Source organism: Electrona antarctica (genome assembly GCF_951216825.1).
Source record: "Electrona antarctica genome assembly, chromosome: 24".
In the NCBI taxonomy this organism is placed as follows: Eukaryota; Metazoa; Chordata; class Actinopteri; order Myctophiformes; family Myctophidae; genus Electrona; species Electrona antarctica.
The window spans coordinates 23,399,978-23,416,230 of record NC_136803.1 but is presented as its reverse complement, the minus strand read 5'-3'; the positions used below and the strand labels follow the sequence as shown (position 1 = coordinate 23,416,230).

Genomic DNA, 16,253 nt, shown 5'->3' with positions numbered 1-16,253 from the left:
CCACCCTCTGTGTGAAGCATTGCAGCGATGCCAAGGAGGGAGGCTCCCCGAGTCCGTTTGACGAAGCCCCGTCACGGTGAAATGTCTCCCGTTTTTCACCACTAAAACCCTCTTCTAGTCTCAGTGAAACGGACCGGAGTTGACAAATGTATATTGGACTGCTTTTCTCCCGTCTACACCAAACTATAGGTTAGGTTTTAGGAGGCGTTATTAGAATCGGCCTCAGGTCTAAATGGGCCTGATGCCGATTCTAAAAACAGTGACTTAGAATAAAGACCATTACGGCATCCATGTATTCAACAAACTGATAGGGCCTATTATTATTTTTTAATTGTCAAAGTAAGTAACATTGGCCAAATAGAGAGTATGCGCATGCTTAAAGTGAATGGCACATCGAGTGGCAAATCGAGTGGCAAAGCAACAGGCAAAGTGAGTTTAACATTGTTTAATGTTGTTTAATGCAATCAGATAAGACTTTTCTGTGTGGATGTATGGGCTGTCAAGGCCAGAAAGTAGTTTTTGCCACTCAGTAGGCGTTCCTGCATAACTTCCTGGTTTGATGATGATGTCACACGCATACCCTCTATTGTCAAACAATATAAGAAAGAGGCCAAAAAAAAGAAAATAACCTGATCTACAAGCTTGTAGATCAGCTAATTTTTAAATATAAATACATTTTAAATATATATTTGAAATATGTATCTGTGGAACAGAGTCAAAATGTAATGCCTCAACTCCTAGTCTCCTACAATTCCAAGTGTTTGTCAGGGTGGGGGGTCCCCAGTTCAGAGATTATTTTGAGGGGTCACGGCCTGAAAAGGTTGAGAACCACTGACTGACGTTAACCCATTGAGACGGTATCTAGGGTGACCAGATGTCCCCCTTTGCGTGGGACAGTCCCTCATTTCCAAGACTTTTCAGGCGTCAAATGGAGACCATGTCCCACATTGTGACTGGCTGGCAGGCATTAGTGTTCAAATGCCCTAATAGTTAGCAAAATTTGGATCTGTCATGGTTATTTTTTGTAAATGTCAGACAGATTTAGACTTAGTTGCATGCCGGTGTCACACACCGAACACCTCAGGGCAAAATGTAAATGACCCTCTTGTTGCAGAACTTCACCAGTTGACGATGTCTTGGCAACAGGTGCGTTGGCAAAGCACACAACGAGGAGCGAAGAATCAATGAAAGCACCCACACACCTGCCCGAGAGTCACAAGAGACGCTCTTCATTAGACGCGTGTCACCAAGACCCTCTTTAAGCAAGTTTGAAGAAGGTCTTGGTGACCGAAATGTCAAAATAAGTTATTCTGTGAGGCGGGCGGTGTAATTGGCCTCCTTGCAAACCTGGCAAAATTGCCACGGTTCATTAAATTATTTCTCAGCCTCTGTAGCAGATGGCAACGCATACAAAAGACCTCAGGCTTTTACAGAACATTACTTTCATTTGCCCTCCAAAAAGGAAGGACAGCCATATAGATATTATAAGCATTTAAATAAATTCAGTTTATATTTTAAGTTATTGGTGTGTGTGTGTGTGTGTGTGTGTGTGTGTGTGTGTGTGTGTGTGTGTGTGTGTGTGTGTGCATGCATATATATAAGCTCTAAAGCCCAAACCAAACCAAAGGGTCAAGTTGGGACAAAACGTTTTTTAAACCCCTTATGGCTATTGACGTAATTGACGTAATGAATCAAAAAAGCCATCATAACCGTTGACGTAAATGACCTAAACGTTTTATTCCCTATAATCGGGGCTTAATGTAGCAAAATGTAGCAACTGTTGGCTGGTTTGGCTAACGGGCGATGTAATCTACCTAAAACCGGCCGAAATCCTCGCGTGAGTGCGCGGTCTTTATGTGCATCGCTGCGTAATATGCAATATTTGGGGCTTGATTAGAGCTTAATTTGACTTAGTTATTAAAATAAACGATGATAGCTTAGCATCCCGGACATCTGACTGTGTTACACAGTGAAGAAAGCTAGCGGATGTTGTGATCTGTTTGGGCGGAAATTACATCGCCAGATTCGCTCTATTTGGTCAAAATCGGCATAATGGTGAAGTTACCGCCACCATCAGGACTGGGTATAATACTATAGGATTACGTGTTAAAATGAGATTTTTCTATTGGCATTAAAATGATGAATTAAACATATGAATAGTGCAGATAGAAGGCACAATCCACTGTTAATTAGGGTGGCCATAAGAGGGTTAAGGTACACCACAACTCATGCAACTCATTGAGTTGCATTTGAGTTGATTTCCCTAGCCTAGCATACATGTCTTGTTGATGTGGAAGGAAACCCACCGGAACCAAGATTCAATAATTTATTTGCCATGTCAACAAGTTGATAGGAATTTGTCTTGGTTCATACTCAACATATACAGACAACCATAGATACAAAAACAAAAAAGGACAATACAATACAAAAACCAGCAGCATAGGGAATTACATTCAGTTTTTAAAGTGCTATATGCATATTGCTACATACATACATCTATCAGCCCAGCTGTGCCTAATGAATCAAGTTCAGATGTCTAATGGCTACGAGGTAAGTGCTATCTCTGAAGAGAGATGTTGAGCTCTTGATGCTTCTATATCTCCTGCCTGATGGGAGGAGATTGAAGAGGTAATGTGCAGGATGAGAGTTGTCTGCAATGATTTTTTTTGCCTTCCTAATTACTACAGAGAACATGAAAAGCTGAGCTACCCGTGAAGTCATTTAAAATGTGCGTTTCATTTCTTTCTTCGTTTCAATATTTCCTTCTTGCGTAGTGCTTATTAGGCTGCATAATGATTTACGCCAAGAGTGACATGTGTTCCATATAGGCCATACATGGGCAACTGGCGGTCACATGCGGCCCCCACCATCACTTAATATCAGAATACTGATATATTATTGATTTCAGCTGTTACAATTCCAAACATGCAAACATGACCCGCTTTAATACTTAATAGTTAATATTCAGGATTTCAATTCAAATATAGCAAAAATAGCTGATCTACAAGCTCAAAACGCGGTGCAGCGCGACGCATTTTGAGCTTGTAGATTTTTGCTACGACAGAAATATGCAATGTGGCCCTTTGGCGTGAGTGTGGAAATATAGGCCCTCTCCATCGTCAAAAGGTGCCCACCCGGACGGTTTGCTAAACTGTCTGGGCACCTAGGCTGCCAAACCAGCCCGTTGGCGTGCCGCGGGTTCGACTCCCGAGCCCGACGGCCTTTGCCGCGTGTCACTCCCCATCTCTCTCCCCCTTTCCTGTCTGACTACTGTTCACTATCAATAAAGGAATAAAAAGCCAAAAAAATAAATCTTAAAAAAATAAAAAAAAAGGTGCCCACCCCTGATATAGGCTGCCGTCAAGCCCACTCACCTCCAATGAGCATGGTGCAGATGGAGAAGATCTTCTCCGAGTCGGTGTTGGCCGACACGTTGCCGAAGCCCACGCTGGTCAGGCTGCTCAGGGCGAAGTAGAGCGACGTGACGTACGAGCTCCGCACGGACGGCCCGCCGCCCAGCAGCGCCGCCGCCGCCCCGGAGCCGTTGGCCTGCCTCGGTGCCCCGCTCGCGCTGCCGTTCCACTGGTCGGAGGAGGAGCCCAGGAAGCCTGCCGCTGCCGCCGCCGCCGCGCCACTCGCCACGAGCGGATCCGCCCCGGAGACGTTCCACTGGCTGTAGTTGGCCGCCGGTCCGCCCGTCGGCATGGCGGCCGTCGCCTGGGCCGCGTCGGAGACGCCCAGCAGTGAGCTCAGCGGTGCCAGGAAGTACGGCGTGCCCAGACGTTTAGCCAGTTCATGGAGCCAGCCTGGTGGATAGATACGGGGTATGGTGGGAGACGGACAGTCAGCAAGCGTTAGTGTTTCTGTCAGTTTAATGAGAACACATGGGCCGACGGTTAGGTGACCTTTCACTAGACAGCTTCATTAGTGGTGCTGAAGACGCCAGGCAAAATCATTATTTGACTGTGGGACTGTCGCTGTTTGTACGTATGCCCCGGGGATATCTAGTGCAGGGGCCAACACTGATATTTTCATGAATTGGTAATGCTTGGCCTACATTCGGCCATAGCCCCTTCGGCTGTTTTTAGCCCAAGGAGTGTTTTTCGTGCAAAACTAATGCTTGGAATGGATTCAGAATCATGAAAAAAAAAAACTAATTTGAATCACTAAAAAAGGGACCAATGTGGGAAAAAAACACCTGGACCTGAGAAGTACTTTAAAAGGTGAGAAAGGCATTTTGGAAGAAATTCCCCTTTAAAGCACGATGATTTGGAAATGTTTGCCTTATATATATACAGGATGTTAACTGGCATTAAGCTACTGAATTGGAAGAGTTATCACACCAAAATATAAACTAGAGACATGTAGGAAGGAATACAAAAATATAATTTTGTTAAGGTCACCAGGTGGTACCAAAATCTGGCTCGGCCTCTGGACTAATCTGGGAGTACGAGGAAAGAGCTGGGAGAAAGGGGCAAGGCCACTTATATTTGGATTTCTGCATCATTTACCATGCAATACATTTGCACGCTAGTATGTCTGCGAATATACTATCGTCATGTCCAGGGGGTGTACTTGTACATCAAGCTGCCTCACGCTACAGAAACAGGAGATAGGCTCCTGCCCTATGGGCCTCATGGCTCGGCAAGGCTACTTACTTACATTTGCAGTCTGTATGTGTGTGTGTGTGTGTGTGTGTGTGGGGGGGGGGGGGTGGCCATCTATCTACAGTACGTGGCCACGGGGGTTCAGGCGCATATGGCATGGGCTCTGATGCCTGGCAGGGGTGTCCCCAGCTTGATTCCCGGGGCCGGGCAGACCTTTGCTGCACGTCACTCCCTGACTATCTCTCCTCGTTTCGTGTCTATCAAGAAAAGAACTAACTCTATAATGTGGGCATAATATCTGCATCCAAATGATAGTCGAAGTAGTGCATACCGCATACAACCCTGTTGAGCAACAGACCACTCTAACCGTATTCTAGTTCGGGAGAGTCCTGCACACAGGCACGTCCCATGACGATTACAGGGATGCGTCATGAATGTACAAGTACATGCCGCATTGCATTTTTCATTGCATTTTTCATGAGTCGGTTTCCACTCGCTCTCCCTCCTCATCTAAAGCAGTGGTTCCCAAAGTGGGGTCCGGGGACCCCCAGGGGTACTTGAGGGAGTTCCAGGGGGGACCCAGCTAAATGATAATTTGGAACCAAATGGACCCTTATGGGTCTGTAACTCAGAGAGTGTACAAATGGATCCATTTGTACACTCTCAGAGTTAAATTAGCATTGATTTTACAATATAAATTGGGGGTCCCAGATATAGAAATGCCATTAAATGGGGATCCGTAGACTAATGCATGTCAAACTGGGGGGTCCTTGAAATGAAACGGGTTGAAAATCACTGCTAGAGACATACAAATCTTCTTTTATTGGGGTCCCTGGCATATCTTTTCAAATGGGGGTCCGCGGGTTAATTAGTGTCAATTTGGGGGTCCTTGACATGAAAAGGTTTGGGAACCTCTGATCTAAAGGGCCACGGGGCCTGAAACAACAGTGTGTGGCATATCAACTTTTCCTAAACGGTGGAAATGTAACTGCAAAGTGTGGCTTGCATGGCAGAATACTGGATGAACGACAACAAGAGTTGTGAAGATGAAATTAGCAAAGAGAGCGTGTCAAATTGAGCCTCTGGTCAAGAACGTTCCTCGTCTTTAATCCCTTACACTACAGGATAATTGGAGAACTAGAGTCTGACAATCTTAACTGTACTTAAATTAACAATTTGCATAAGTCATGGGTTTTTAGTCCCACACACACACACTCGACAGAGAATCATGTAGATTTAGAAATGCCATCTACGAGACTTGAATTATTTAGGAGATTCCTTTTTATCTTAGCCCTCCATTTTTATGCAATATACACATATCATTGCTGTCGAGAGGAAACCTCCTAAATCCATTCTGTGTGTTGTTTCGGAAATATTTAACCAATGCAAAGTAGTAGAAAAACGCTTTGGACAAAACCTCTTAACTCCATTGGACCCTCAAACTGTCTGCTAAAGCAACCAACTCCACTACCTCTCCCCCTCTCATGCAAGTATTTGACAATATATAAAGCCACAACAACTTTGATGAGGCAGTATTGCTTTGTTTTCAAATTATAAGGTTTTCGTAATTTCCTCATCTCCTGAAAAATGAACATTTTTGAGTTAGGTGGTTTCTTCCCGACAGCAGAGATATGTTAAATGATTTGCCTTTTGGGGCGATTTATACTAAATTGATAGGACACAGCCGGTTGATATCGACCTCTCAAGCTTGACAAATCCAAATGGGATGCCCTCTAGAAAGCTCTGCAGTATTCAGTGCATGGCTCAGAGTCAGTGGTGCTTAACATCAAGACTCCAGTTCGAACCCGGGCTCCCCCAGAGTTAGTGTCGAAGTGTTCTTGAGCAAGACACTGAACCCCTAATTGCTCCCGATGTGCAGGTTGGTGCCTTGCATGGTTTCCTCCGCCATCGGTGTGTGAATGTGTGTGCGAATGGGTGAATGTAATGCACAATCTATGTAAAGCGCTTTGGATAAAAGCGCTATATAAATAGCAATACCATTTAACAATGCTTGACTCGGTTGTCTGAAAGTTAATTCACTCTCCATGGTCCTGAAATGGACTTCGGGAGGTTTGACCAAGCAGAAGACAACCAAACACAACTCCACCAGCCACTATCAACTCCACCCTGTGCCACCCGTGCAAACCACTCACCTATACCTCCAGCCAGGCTGAACACTCCTACCACGTCAATCACTTATTCATTATTTTACTGCGAAGTACAAATATATTCGTACCCCCCCAACTATGGGACGTTATCAGCCAGGTACATATAGTACATGTTCGTACCCTCCTGTATACTCTGTGTATATAGAGCGTCGCAGTCCCGCCTCCTACCCTGGACCAGGAAATGAAACCCAATGCATTATTCACATAGACATTTCTTAAAGTATTTATTTAAAGACGGTTACGCCGCGGACAAAGCCAACTCGAGTCGTGACAACTCATGACAACACAAACAATATTTTGGACCAAACAAATAATTAGAAAGAAGAAAAAAACGGCAGGTTACAACACTTTTTTTGTTGTTTTTCTTCTTTGTAATTATTTGTTTGGTCCAAAATATTGTTTGTGTTGTCATGAGTTGTCACCACTCGAGTTGGCTTTGTCCGCGGCGTAACCGTCTTTAAATAAATACTTTAAGAAATGTCTATGAGAATAATGCATTGGGTTTCATTTCCTGGTCCAGGGTAGGAGGCGGGACTGCGACGCTCTATAGTGGTTGAGCCCCAGAGCAGCTTTTAACATTGATCCGGTTGCTACTCGCTATGCAACGCCTCCGTCACCACCAGCTATGGGACGTTACAACTCCTCTCCATTTACCTCGGTTCAAAGCAGGATTTTCAAACGTGCGCATAACTTGGAATCTACGAGCGCTGTCCTTGGTGATCGTCAGCCATCCAAAGTTCGGATGTCATTTGTGACTTTGTCCCGCATCGCTCCTGACATGTAAACGTTTCTGGCGACAGTGTGCGCTAATGCTAATGATAGCCATTGGGTGTGTGCATGGGGCTACAGCGGGGAAGAAACCGATCCTCTTAAAGTGGACGCAGGCGGTGGCACAGGTCAACTACATTTATGCTACCAGCTAGCAGCAAAATAAGAGTTAAACGCAAGTTTTTTAGGGCTTTCTTTTGACTTTTATTGATAGATTTACAGTAGGTTGACAGGAAATGGGGAGAGAGATGGAGGGGGGACACACGCAGCAAAGGTCATCGTGATCGGACGAATGGCGGTATGCATAGTTTTCAGTAACCCTAGATTTCAGTAACTCCCTCTTCTCTTCTACCTCTATCTTCTCTGCAGGTTCCAGAGCGGTTTTCTACACACCTATACGCACAGGCTCACGCCTCGACCCCTAGGCCAAAGTATCTGGGTCCACAACCGCCACGCTTGCGCGTGGCGATGACCTTAGATGATCATGCCGGAACCTCTAATGGCATCCCCCGCCCATTGCCATCTAAGCCGCACACTACACGCTTGCGTGTATTGATGACCTTAGATGACCACGCTGGCTCCCCAGATGTCATTTCACACCATGGACGCTCATGCCGCACGTTCCATGCTTCACACTTCCCACGTTTGTTCGATAAACAACCCTAAACTAAACCTATTTCTGTCTGATGCTTGGTGAACGCCACCTTGGTGTCAGCCAAGCATCAAACAGATGCCAATGTTCAAAGCAAAGGTCATCCTGCATTCAACACACACAAACTCGGGCGCGGAATCTCTCAGCCTTGGTTTGAGGCTTGGTTTGAAGCGGTGCTTATTCTCATCTTTTTGAAAACCACTTTGGACCTCAGCATGAGCCTGACCGAATTGCTAGGGAGATACGTGTGTGTCGTGTTAAAACAGGCCTACAGTAGTAGCATGACAGCTACCGATGTCATTGGGCTTGAGCTTGAGCCCAACTGCTCATGTTATGTACCGTTACTGTACTGTGTATAATGTACATACTGTAAATCACGTCATCTCCCCTTTCTGACGTACGTTTACTACGTTTCCATTGTACTCGCCTGCATAGTACTGTGTGCAGTAGAAATACGTCAAAAATGCATGACAAAAAAAAGCTAAATGAGGTCTAGCTAACAAACTGGTGGGTTCAGTCCAAATGATTGTTCGACGTGAGCCTGAATAGATTCCTTTTATTTGAGGAAATGTCAGTGACATGAAATGTTAACATTTCTCTTCTCTTCTTAGCACTGACATAGATAGGCTGTGTCATTACAAAAGAATGAAAACCATTTCTTATCTTACTGGAACTCTGGGTCGGCACCACTAGACTTTGTCCGGGTTGGAAAAAAAATTGATCAAACAGTTGTCTTTGTATGGATAGTGCTGGCCAGGTATAGGTGAACTTTCGCCCTCATCTCCTGAGGTAATAGAGCAGGGGTGGGCAACTGGCGGCCCGGGGGCCACATGCGGCCCCCACCTTCACTTAATGTGGCCCTCAGGTTAATATCAGAATACTGTTGTAATATTGGTTTCAGCTGTTACAACTCCACAACATGCAAACATGACCCGCTTTAATTAATTCAAGTCTAAATTAGTAGCTCATTGCTCGACACAAGTATAATTAAAGGCATTTGAAATGACATAAAAATGTTCATTTTCAGGATTCCAATTAAAAAATAGCAAAAACGTAAGATTTTATTTCGAATATAGCAAAAATAGCCGATCTACAAGCTCAAAACGCGTCGCGCTGCGACGCGTTTTGAGCTTGTAGGTCGGCTATTTTTGCTACGACAGTAATATATGGCCCTAGGGAGTGAGTGTGGAAATATAGTGGCCCTCTCCATCGTCAAAGTTGCCCACCCCTGTAATAGAGGCTCTGCTTGTCCCTCATATCACGCAGCCAAGGACCCTAGAGGCAGGGGGGGATATTGCAGCCTGCCTATAGAATCACTGAGCAGACTGGCTGTCAGTCAAACGTACTGTATAAAGACAGATTTAGACTATAGTTGCATGCCGGTGGTGACACACACCGAAAACCTCAGATCTACAAGCACACGCTGCATTGGGATTTCGGTGCACGACACCACACGCAACCGTGCAAGTACACATCAGGCACAAAGTGGTATCTGGGAAGTGTGTGTGTGTGTGTGTGTGTGTGTGTGTTTAAGATGCATCCATTTGTGTGTGGGGGGGGCTGTTCTCTGTCTGTTTGCCTGCTACCCAAGCATCTGCTACAAACATATGTTTTCTATGCATAGTTAGACATCTGTCATTTCACACATACAAACACACACACACGCACACACGTGTGCACGCACAGTCACACGCACACACACACACACGTGCACGCACACGGACACACACGCACGCACCTACGTCCCAAGAACTGAGGCTGTTGCTCTCGATCTCGCTGCGTCCGATGAAGTACCAGACGCAGGCCATCCAGTGGGCCAGCAGGGCGAAGGTGGACATGAGGAGGGTGAGGACCACGGCGCTGTACTGGGAGTAGCGGTCCAGCTTCTGGAGCAGGCGCAGGAGGCGCAGGAGACGCACCGTCTTCAGCAGGTGCACCCCAAAGTTCTTCGGGTACAAGACGGGGGGGGGGGGGGGGGGGGTTGGGGGGAGAACAGTGGAAGACACCATGAATCAACTCGCAGAGGCCAAGGCCACTGAGACGTCGCTAAACAAATGTGACCAGGTCTAGCAAAATGGTCCTCATCTCGCCTATAATGAAAAGGCAGAAAATCTAAAATAAACTAGATTTTTTTTTGATTTTCGTTTTTTTCATATTAACACAGTTTGAATGTTGAAGAAGGTTTTCATTCCAACAGATTATTGATTTGGGCAAATTAAATGTATACATTTATAAGTCAAAGTAGGCTTGTTTTGTGAATGTTGTGAATGTTGTGAACATTCAAAGGGGTTTTTCTCAGCTTTGGGTAAAACGGCACAATCATTTTAAAATGGTCATATCTTCTTCAAATATTTTCCAATTTCATTGAATGATACATCATATGAAAGCTTACATTCTGTACTTTAATAATCTGTAAAAAACTGAAAAAATACTCTGGTCGAGATGAGGGCCTATTTGCCAGAGCCGGTCACAAATTGCAGTGCATTGCAGTATTTTCACTACGTATACGTACATATACAAGTCAGACTCATATGAGTCTGGACGAACACAATTGTAAACGGCAACTGGATGGTGGAGCTGGAGGCATAAAAACACTGTGTATGCTGTATTGCTAATTAGTAATTTAGTCTATTTTTCAAAATATAGAGGAAATAAATAAGAGGTAGGATTTTTTTTCCATCTTTAGCATATAAAAAAAACCTGTAAAAATAAAGCAACTTCCTTTCAAAATTGAGAATCACCAATTAAATATGATTTGAGTATTGAGAGAACAATGGAGGAGGACAGTAATAAATAAAAACAATTTAATGAACTGTGGTGTTCAATAAAAAACTGTAAAAATAAAGCACCTTCCTTTCAAAATTTAGGGGGTCCCCAAATTATTTTCCAAAAAAGTTTTTTTTTTAATTTTATTTTCACGATTTTTCAAAAATAGCAGACCTACAAGCTCGTAGCGCGCCACTCGGTGGCACGCTATGAGCTTGTAGATCTGCTATTTTTCAATAGCTAAATTATAACAATGCTTAAAACACCAAAAGGGGTTCCCGCCCAAAATGGGTTAAGGTTATTGTAGCAGTCAATTTATATTGGGGTCGAGAGGGGGCGGGGCGGGGGTCCCGAGACATTGCCAAAGCATTTCCGGGGGTCCCCGGCCAAAAACGTTGAGAACCCCTGGTATAGGTAACTTGTGGGTCTGTGTGTGGGTGGAGTTACAGTGTCACTAAATGCGTTATGTTGTCCGCAATTTGCAACGCTAGATTTTTTATAATGAGTTGAATCTAGAATTGCAAAACAAGCCATTGACACCGCCCCCATCCATCCAAACAGAAAGGTCTGATCTGCTTGTATTAAACGACATTAAACTAACCAAAATAGCAGCTGTATGGTAAACTTGAATTATCCTCTTTCAATCTGCAAAGTGTTTGTTTCATAAAGATTCATCATCGACATGCTATGAGCTACGTACTTTCTACTAAGAAATTCTGTGAGGTGATCATTTTTTGGAAGCACTCGTCAGAAGTCACTCAACGGTCCCGCGTGCCACCCGTTTCAAATTTGCACATACTGTAATCTGAGCGTGTACAAATGGAAGGTCCATTTGGTTCCATTTGTACGCTCTCAGAGTATGCAGGAAGCAGCAGCACGATTTATTGCTTCCAAACTCGAACATTTCGAAAAAATGATCACCTGACAGAATGTCTTGACAGAAAATAGCTCATAACGTGTCTACGGCGGAGATTTATGAAACAAACACTTTGCAGATCAAGAATTATGAACTGTACCTTGTATTTATTCACTCTGTGGACTCTGTGGTCGACGGCACACAATGTAGACAGGTCCACAAGTACACTTTGGGGTATTTTATTCACCTCCAAACAATTAACAAACTGTGCAATACTGGCCAAAAAACACGTTCCAAAAATAGGAAATGAAATGAACACTTAAGCTACACTGTAGAAAACAACACATCAGGGAACTTAAGATAACAGGTCACAGCCTCACAGGCTACACCCAAGGGGCCAGTGAGGCGCTCCAACGTTGAAGCACTGGGCCCTAGTGGTAAGAGGAAGGACTGCATGCGGACCCGTGCTTTAACACGTAGGACCATCACTCCCTACGTCACCCATACGTCACCCCGGACCTCAAATTTGAGGTCCGGAGGAGGTACTTCCGGCAGTCTTCCGGGTGCTTCAAAACGCCACTGAGCAACTTCATCGAAATGAATAGCTTGGGGGCGGGGCTAGTGCTCCAGTTCGGTCTCTATCCTTTATATACTCTATGGCTACACCTTTCACAAAGGCTCTGCCAGCTGTCCCCTGCTGTTGTCTCCGACTAGCCTCAAGTCAAACTCAACATAACTCTTGTGACGGCCCTGCCCCCTCTGCCTCACTGTAGGCTAGCCGGCAGCCTGGGTGATTAGGGCAGAATGGAGCAGGCCGTCAGGCCAACTGTGTACACCTGAGTGGGGTGTGGTCTGGGAGAGTATATAAGGGACTCTCCTGCCATGCTCTCAAGCCAGCTCTCTTTCCAAGCAGTTGCACACCTTTTACAACACTCACACAGCACACTCCATACATCCATACATTGATTATTGCCTAACTTATTTTAATTTAGAATAATAAATATATAATATAAAAGGTTTGCCTTGTGTGTGGACTCCCTTTTTGTCATGTATTGCCCTAGAGTGCATGACAAATGGGGTCTCGTCCTTAAGGTCAGTTTGATTGTAAAACAAAATTAGTTTTTTGATTGAAATTGGTTGTACTTTGTTTTGTTGGGAGTTGCACACACAAGTTTGGTTTTGGTTTTGAATTCCTTTTAGGAGCTGGAATTAGAGCAGCATTTGGCCCCAGAGGTAAGTGTTGGGACTTGCGGGTTACAGGTGTAGGTTGGGGTAGAGTTTTTGTGAACAAACCCCTAAGAGACTGGTGCCGATAGGGCATCAGTTTTTTTGTTCTGTTCTTTATTTTACCCTTAGTCTGGTTTTTGTGTAGCGGTGGATTCTGAGGGTCACAATGGGTGGCTGGAGGGGAGAGATCCTCATGCTGATTACTGACATTGTCACATCTCATACCAGTATATTTGATTATTGCCTAACTTATTTTAATTTAGAATAATAAATATATAATATAAAAGGTTTGCCTTGTGTGTGGACTCCCTTTTTGTCATGTATTGCCCTAGAGTGCATGACACTCTCCACCTGCGGCATGCCTTTGATTGATTGATTGATTGAATATTTTATTAGACAATAAGAAAGAAATGCAAACAGCACAATGTACAGCTAGGCATTTTTTTGTTGGTCCAAAGGGATTTCCGAAGAAAGACCTTGCGGTCTTGTTTCCATCCGGGTCCCATGACCTCACACACATATAGTCAATGAATAATAATCTAAAACAGTAATTGTGTCACCTCCTCTCCCTCTGACCTGCTGACAGGTGAAGTTTTAGGTCTGTTTTAAAGGAGGCCAGTGATTTGCTTGTTTTAAGGGAAGGGGGCAGGGCATTCCACACCTGAATAGCAGTGCTGCGGAAGGTGAATTTACCCATATTTGTTTTGTACGTGGGCGGCACCAGATCATTGTTTACGCTACCTCTAGTTCTGTGGGTGTGGGTGTCGCTCACCTTTTTTAAGTAATTGGTCAAGTAAAAGGGCACCCCACCTGCCTTTTAAACAGGTGGGGAAAAAAACCCAAGCACAATTAATTGCATCAATTATTTCATACAAAGGCAAACCCAAGCCCATGAGTTGATCTACAATTACCTACTGCTTTTCAATAAATACCATTCAATAAATATTTCATGCGCCAAAATGATTATATAAAATAATAATACATACAATAAACAGGATTAGATTGGCAGCACTGCCGAGGAGGAGAGACAGGTGACCAACAAATACTTCAACTGCAGTGTCAATAAATACGTATAAACATTTAAAACTATTTCAATCGTTGTTAAATTACTTAAAAATGTAATTTGTACAAATGTATGAAACATGCAACACAATTGTCATATGACTCCGCTGATGATGTGTGCGTATAGGGCACGGGCTGCCCCGTGACAACACACTCAGTAAAAGAATAATCATAAAATAAAATGTATTACTGAATAGTCATTTTTCCAGAAATGCTTTATTAGGACTAAAGCCCTAACCACACCAAAGGGTCGAGGCGGTTTTAGCGTTGCCCCAGCGGTGTGATATGTCCTGTTGCACGTCGACGCATGTAGTCCCACGTTGTCCCAAGTGATTCAACGCATGGAATTCAATGGCCCAAACCACACCAAAGGGTCACCATGCAACTCCTCGCAACCGTTTGGACCCAAGGAGTTGCAATGGTGACCCTTTGGTGTGGTTAGGGCTTTAGATAGGAGTGTGTAGTAGAGCCCGAGGCAAAGAAGGGAGAGGAGAGATGTGCGAGACAAGACCGTGAGTCAGATTGGAACTCGGGTCCTCAAGACTCACAGGGAACATATGGTCCATATGCACTAATTGACTGAACCACCGGGCACTCCACAAACACCACATCTAAAAATGAACCCATTAACAGGAACATGGTCTGTGTGTTTATAGAGAACAAAGCAAGACAAAGGTAGAAGTGCAAGAGAGGCGGACGAGTGTTTATGACTCATAGAGCACCGCATCAGAGTAGCACACTTCATTGAACTGAATGCAGGTTCATATAGAGGCTATTATTGTGGTACACAATTAATGTCAAACAGGTGGCCCTCTCGTGAGAGCAGTGATGGAGAGACACGGAAAAACAACATTAGAGACTTGACATTTCTTTCTGTTGTCAATTTCTCTCAGTTCCCCCCCCCCATAATAGCATTATGATTTGCTGATGTTGCTGACCCAGCCGTGACCACATTTGAACACAATAACATCAATAATAGACTAGTGTGACTGTGTGTGTCTGTGTGTGTGGTTATTTGGGACTCGCACACATACAGTCTATGCTCACAATTGCAATTGCTTCATTCAGGACGGTTATGTTATACTTTAGCTGTTGAAAAATAGCATATCTACAAGCTCATAGCACAGCACTCGTGAGGTTGTAGATCTGCTATTTTTGAAAAATTGTGAAAATGTGGCGCAAATCTTTGAATATATATTCTTTCACGTCAAACGTTTTTAACTCAAATCTTTGCTTCTGGGGGGGGGGGGGGGGGGGGTCCCTGGAACTACATATTTTCAGATGGGGGTCCGCAGCCAAATACAGATAATTCTGGGGGTACATGATATGAAAAAGTTGAGTACCACTGACACAGAAACATAGGTTTTTCAGAAGTTAGGATTTAGTATTTAGAAGATTTTTTTTGAAAATCGTGTGTGCACGTGTGTGTGTGACTCACCACGCTGATGTTGAAGGCGTACAGCAGGTCAAAGGGCAGTGCGGCGATCAGGTCCACAAACAGCCAGGAGGTGGCGTAGTGGACGCAGATGGAGCGTGCGTCGTACACCACCTGGCCAGACGTGCTCACGTAGGTCGTTCGAAAGTTCAGCACGATATCTGCCACATAAAGACCACGATGACGACGCACGTCTACCCAAACAGCCACACACACACCATCTGGGATCTGTCACATCACCAGTTCCCGGAGAGATCGTGCACGGAGACAGTTGTGGCGGCGTTTGTAGTTACGCTAACGACTAAATGTGTGTTGTGGATGAGAGGAGAAATGTTAATTACTCACGTTCTATACTCGTTGCGCTATAGGGCTGGGCAATGAACTGAAAATATATATCGACACCAATATTTAGAACCAAAAACCGACTTATAACCGATTCCAATTAGAATTTTATTGGCGACTAAAGGTGCACGCACACTACAAGATAAATCGATTAACAATTAACTATTAACATTCCTAATTTGAAGTCATACACTGTGTTAAAATTGCTTAGTGTTTTTGAGTTGCTGGCCTACTGCTTAACAGATGCTTTGGTGCAGTTTGTTGGGGCATTCTCAGCAGAGATGGATCCTGCTGAACCAAAAAGGAGACATCATCACTAATGGAAAAATAAGCTAATCTACCACAGACATGATCAATTCACGCATATAGC

General features: G+C 44.2%; 1 protein-coding gene across 1 annotated transcript in view; it reads right to left on the bottom strand.

Annotated features, from left to right (window-relative positions):
- The window catches only part of LOC306917324 (voltage-gated delayed rectifier potassium channel KCNH8-like), a 92,711-nt gene that overhangs the window by 46,055 nt on the left and 30,403 nt on the right, over positions 1 to 16,253 (bottom strand). Inside the window, exons 7-9 of the mRNA XM_079495498.1 lie at positions 15,545 to 15,702; positions 9,934 to 10,141; positions 3,375 to 3,806 (exon numbers count right to left, since the gene is read on the bottom strand). Of these exons, the coding sequence (XP_079351624.1) occupies positions 3,375 to 3,806; positions 9,934 to 10,141; positions 15,545 to 15,702 (798 nt within the window). The remainder of the gene's footprint in view (positions 1 to 3,374; positions 3,807 to 9,933; positions 10,142 to 15,544; positions 15,703 to 16,253) is intronic.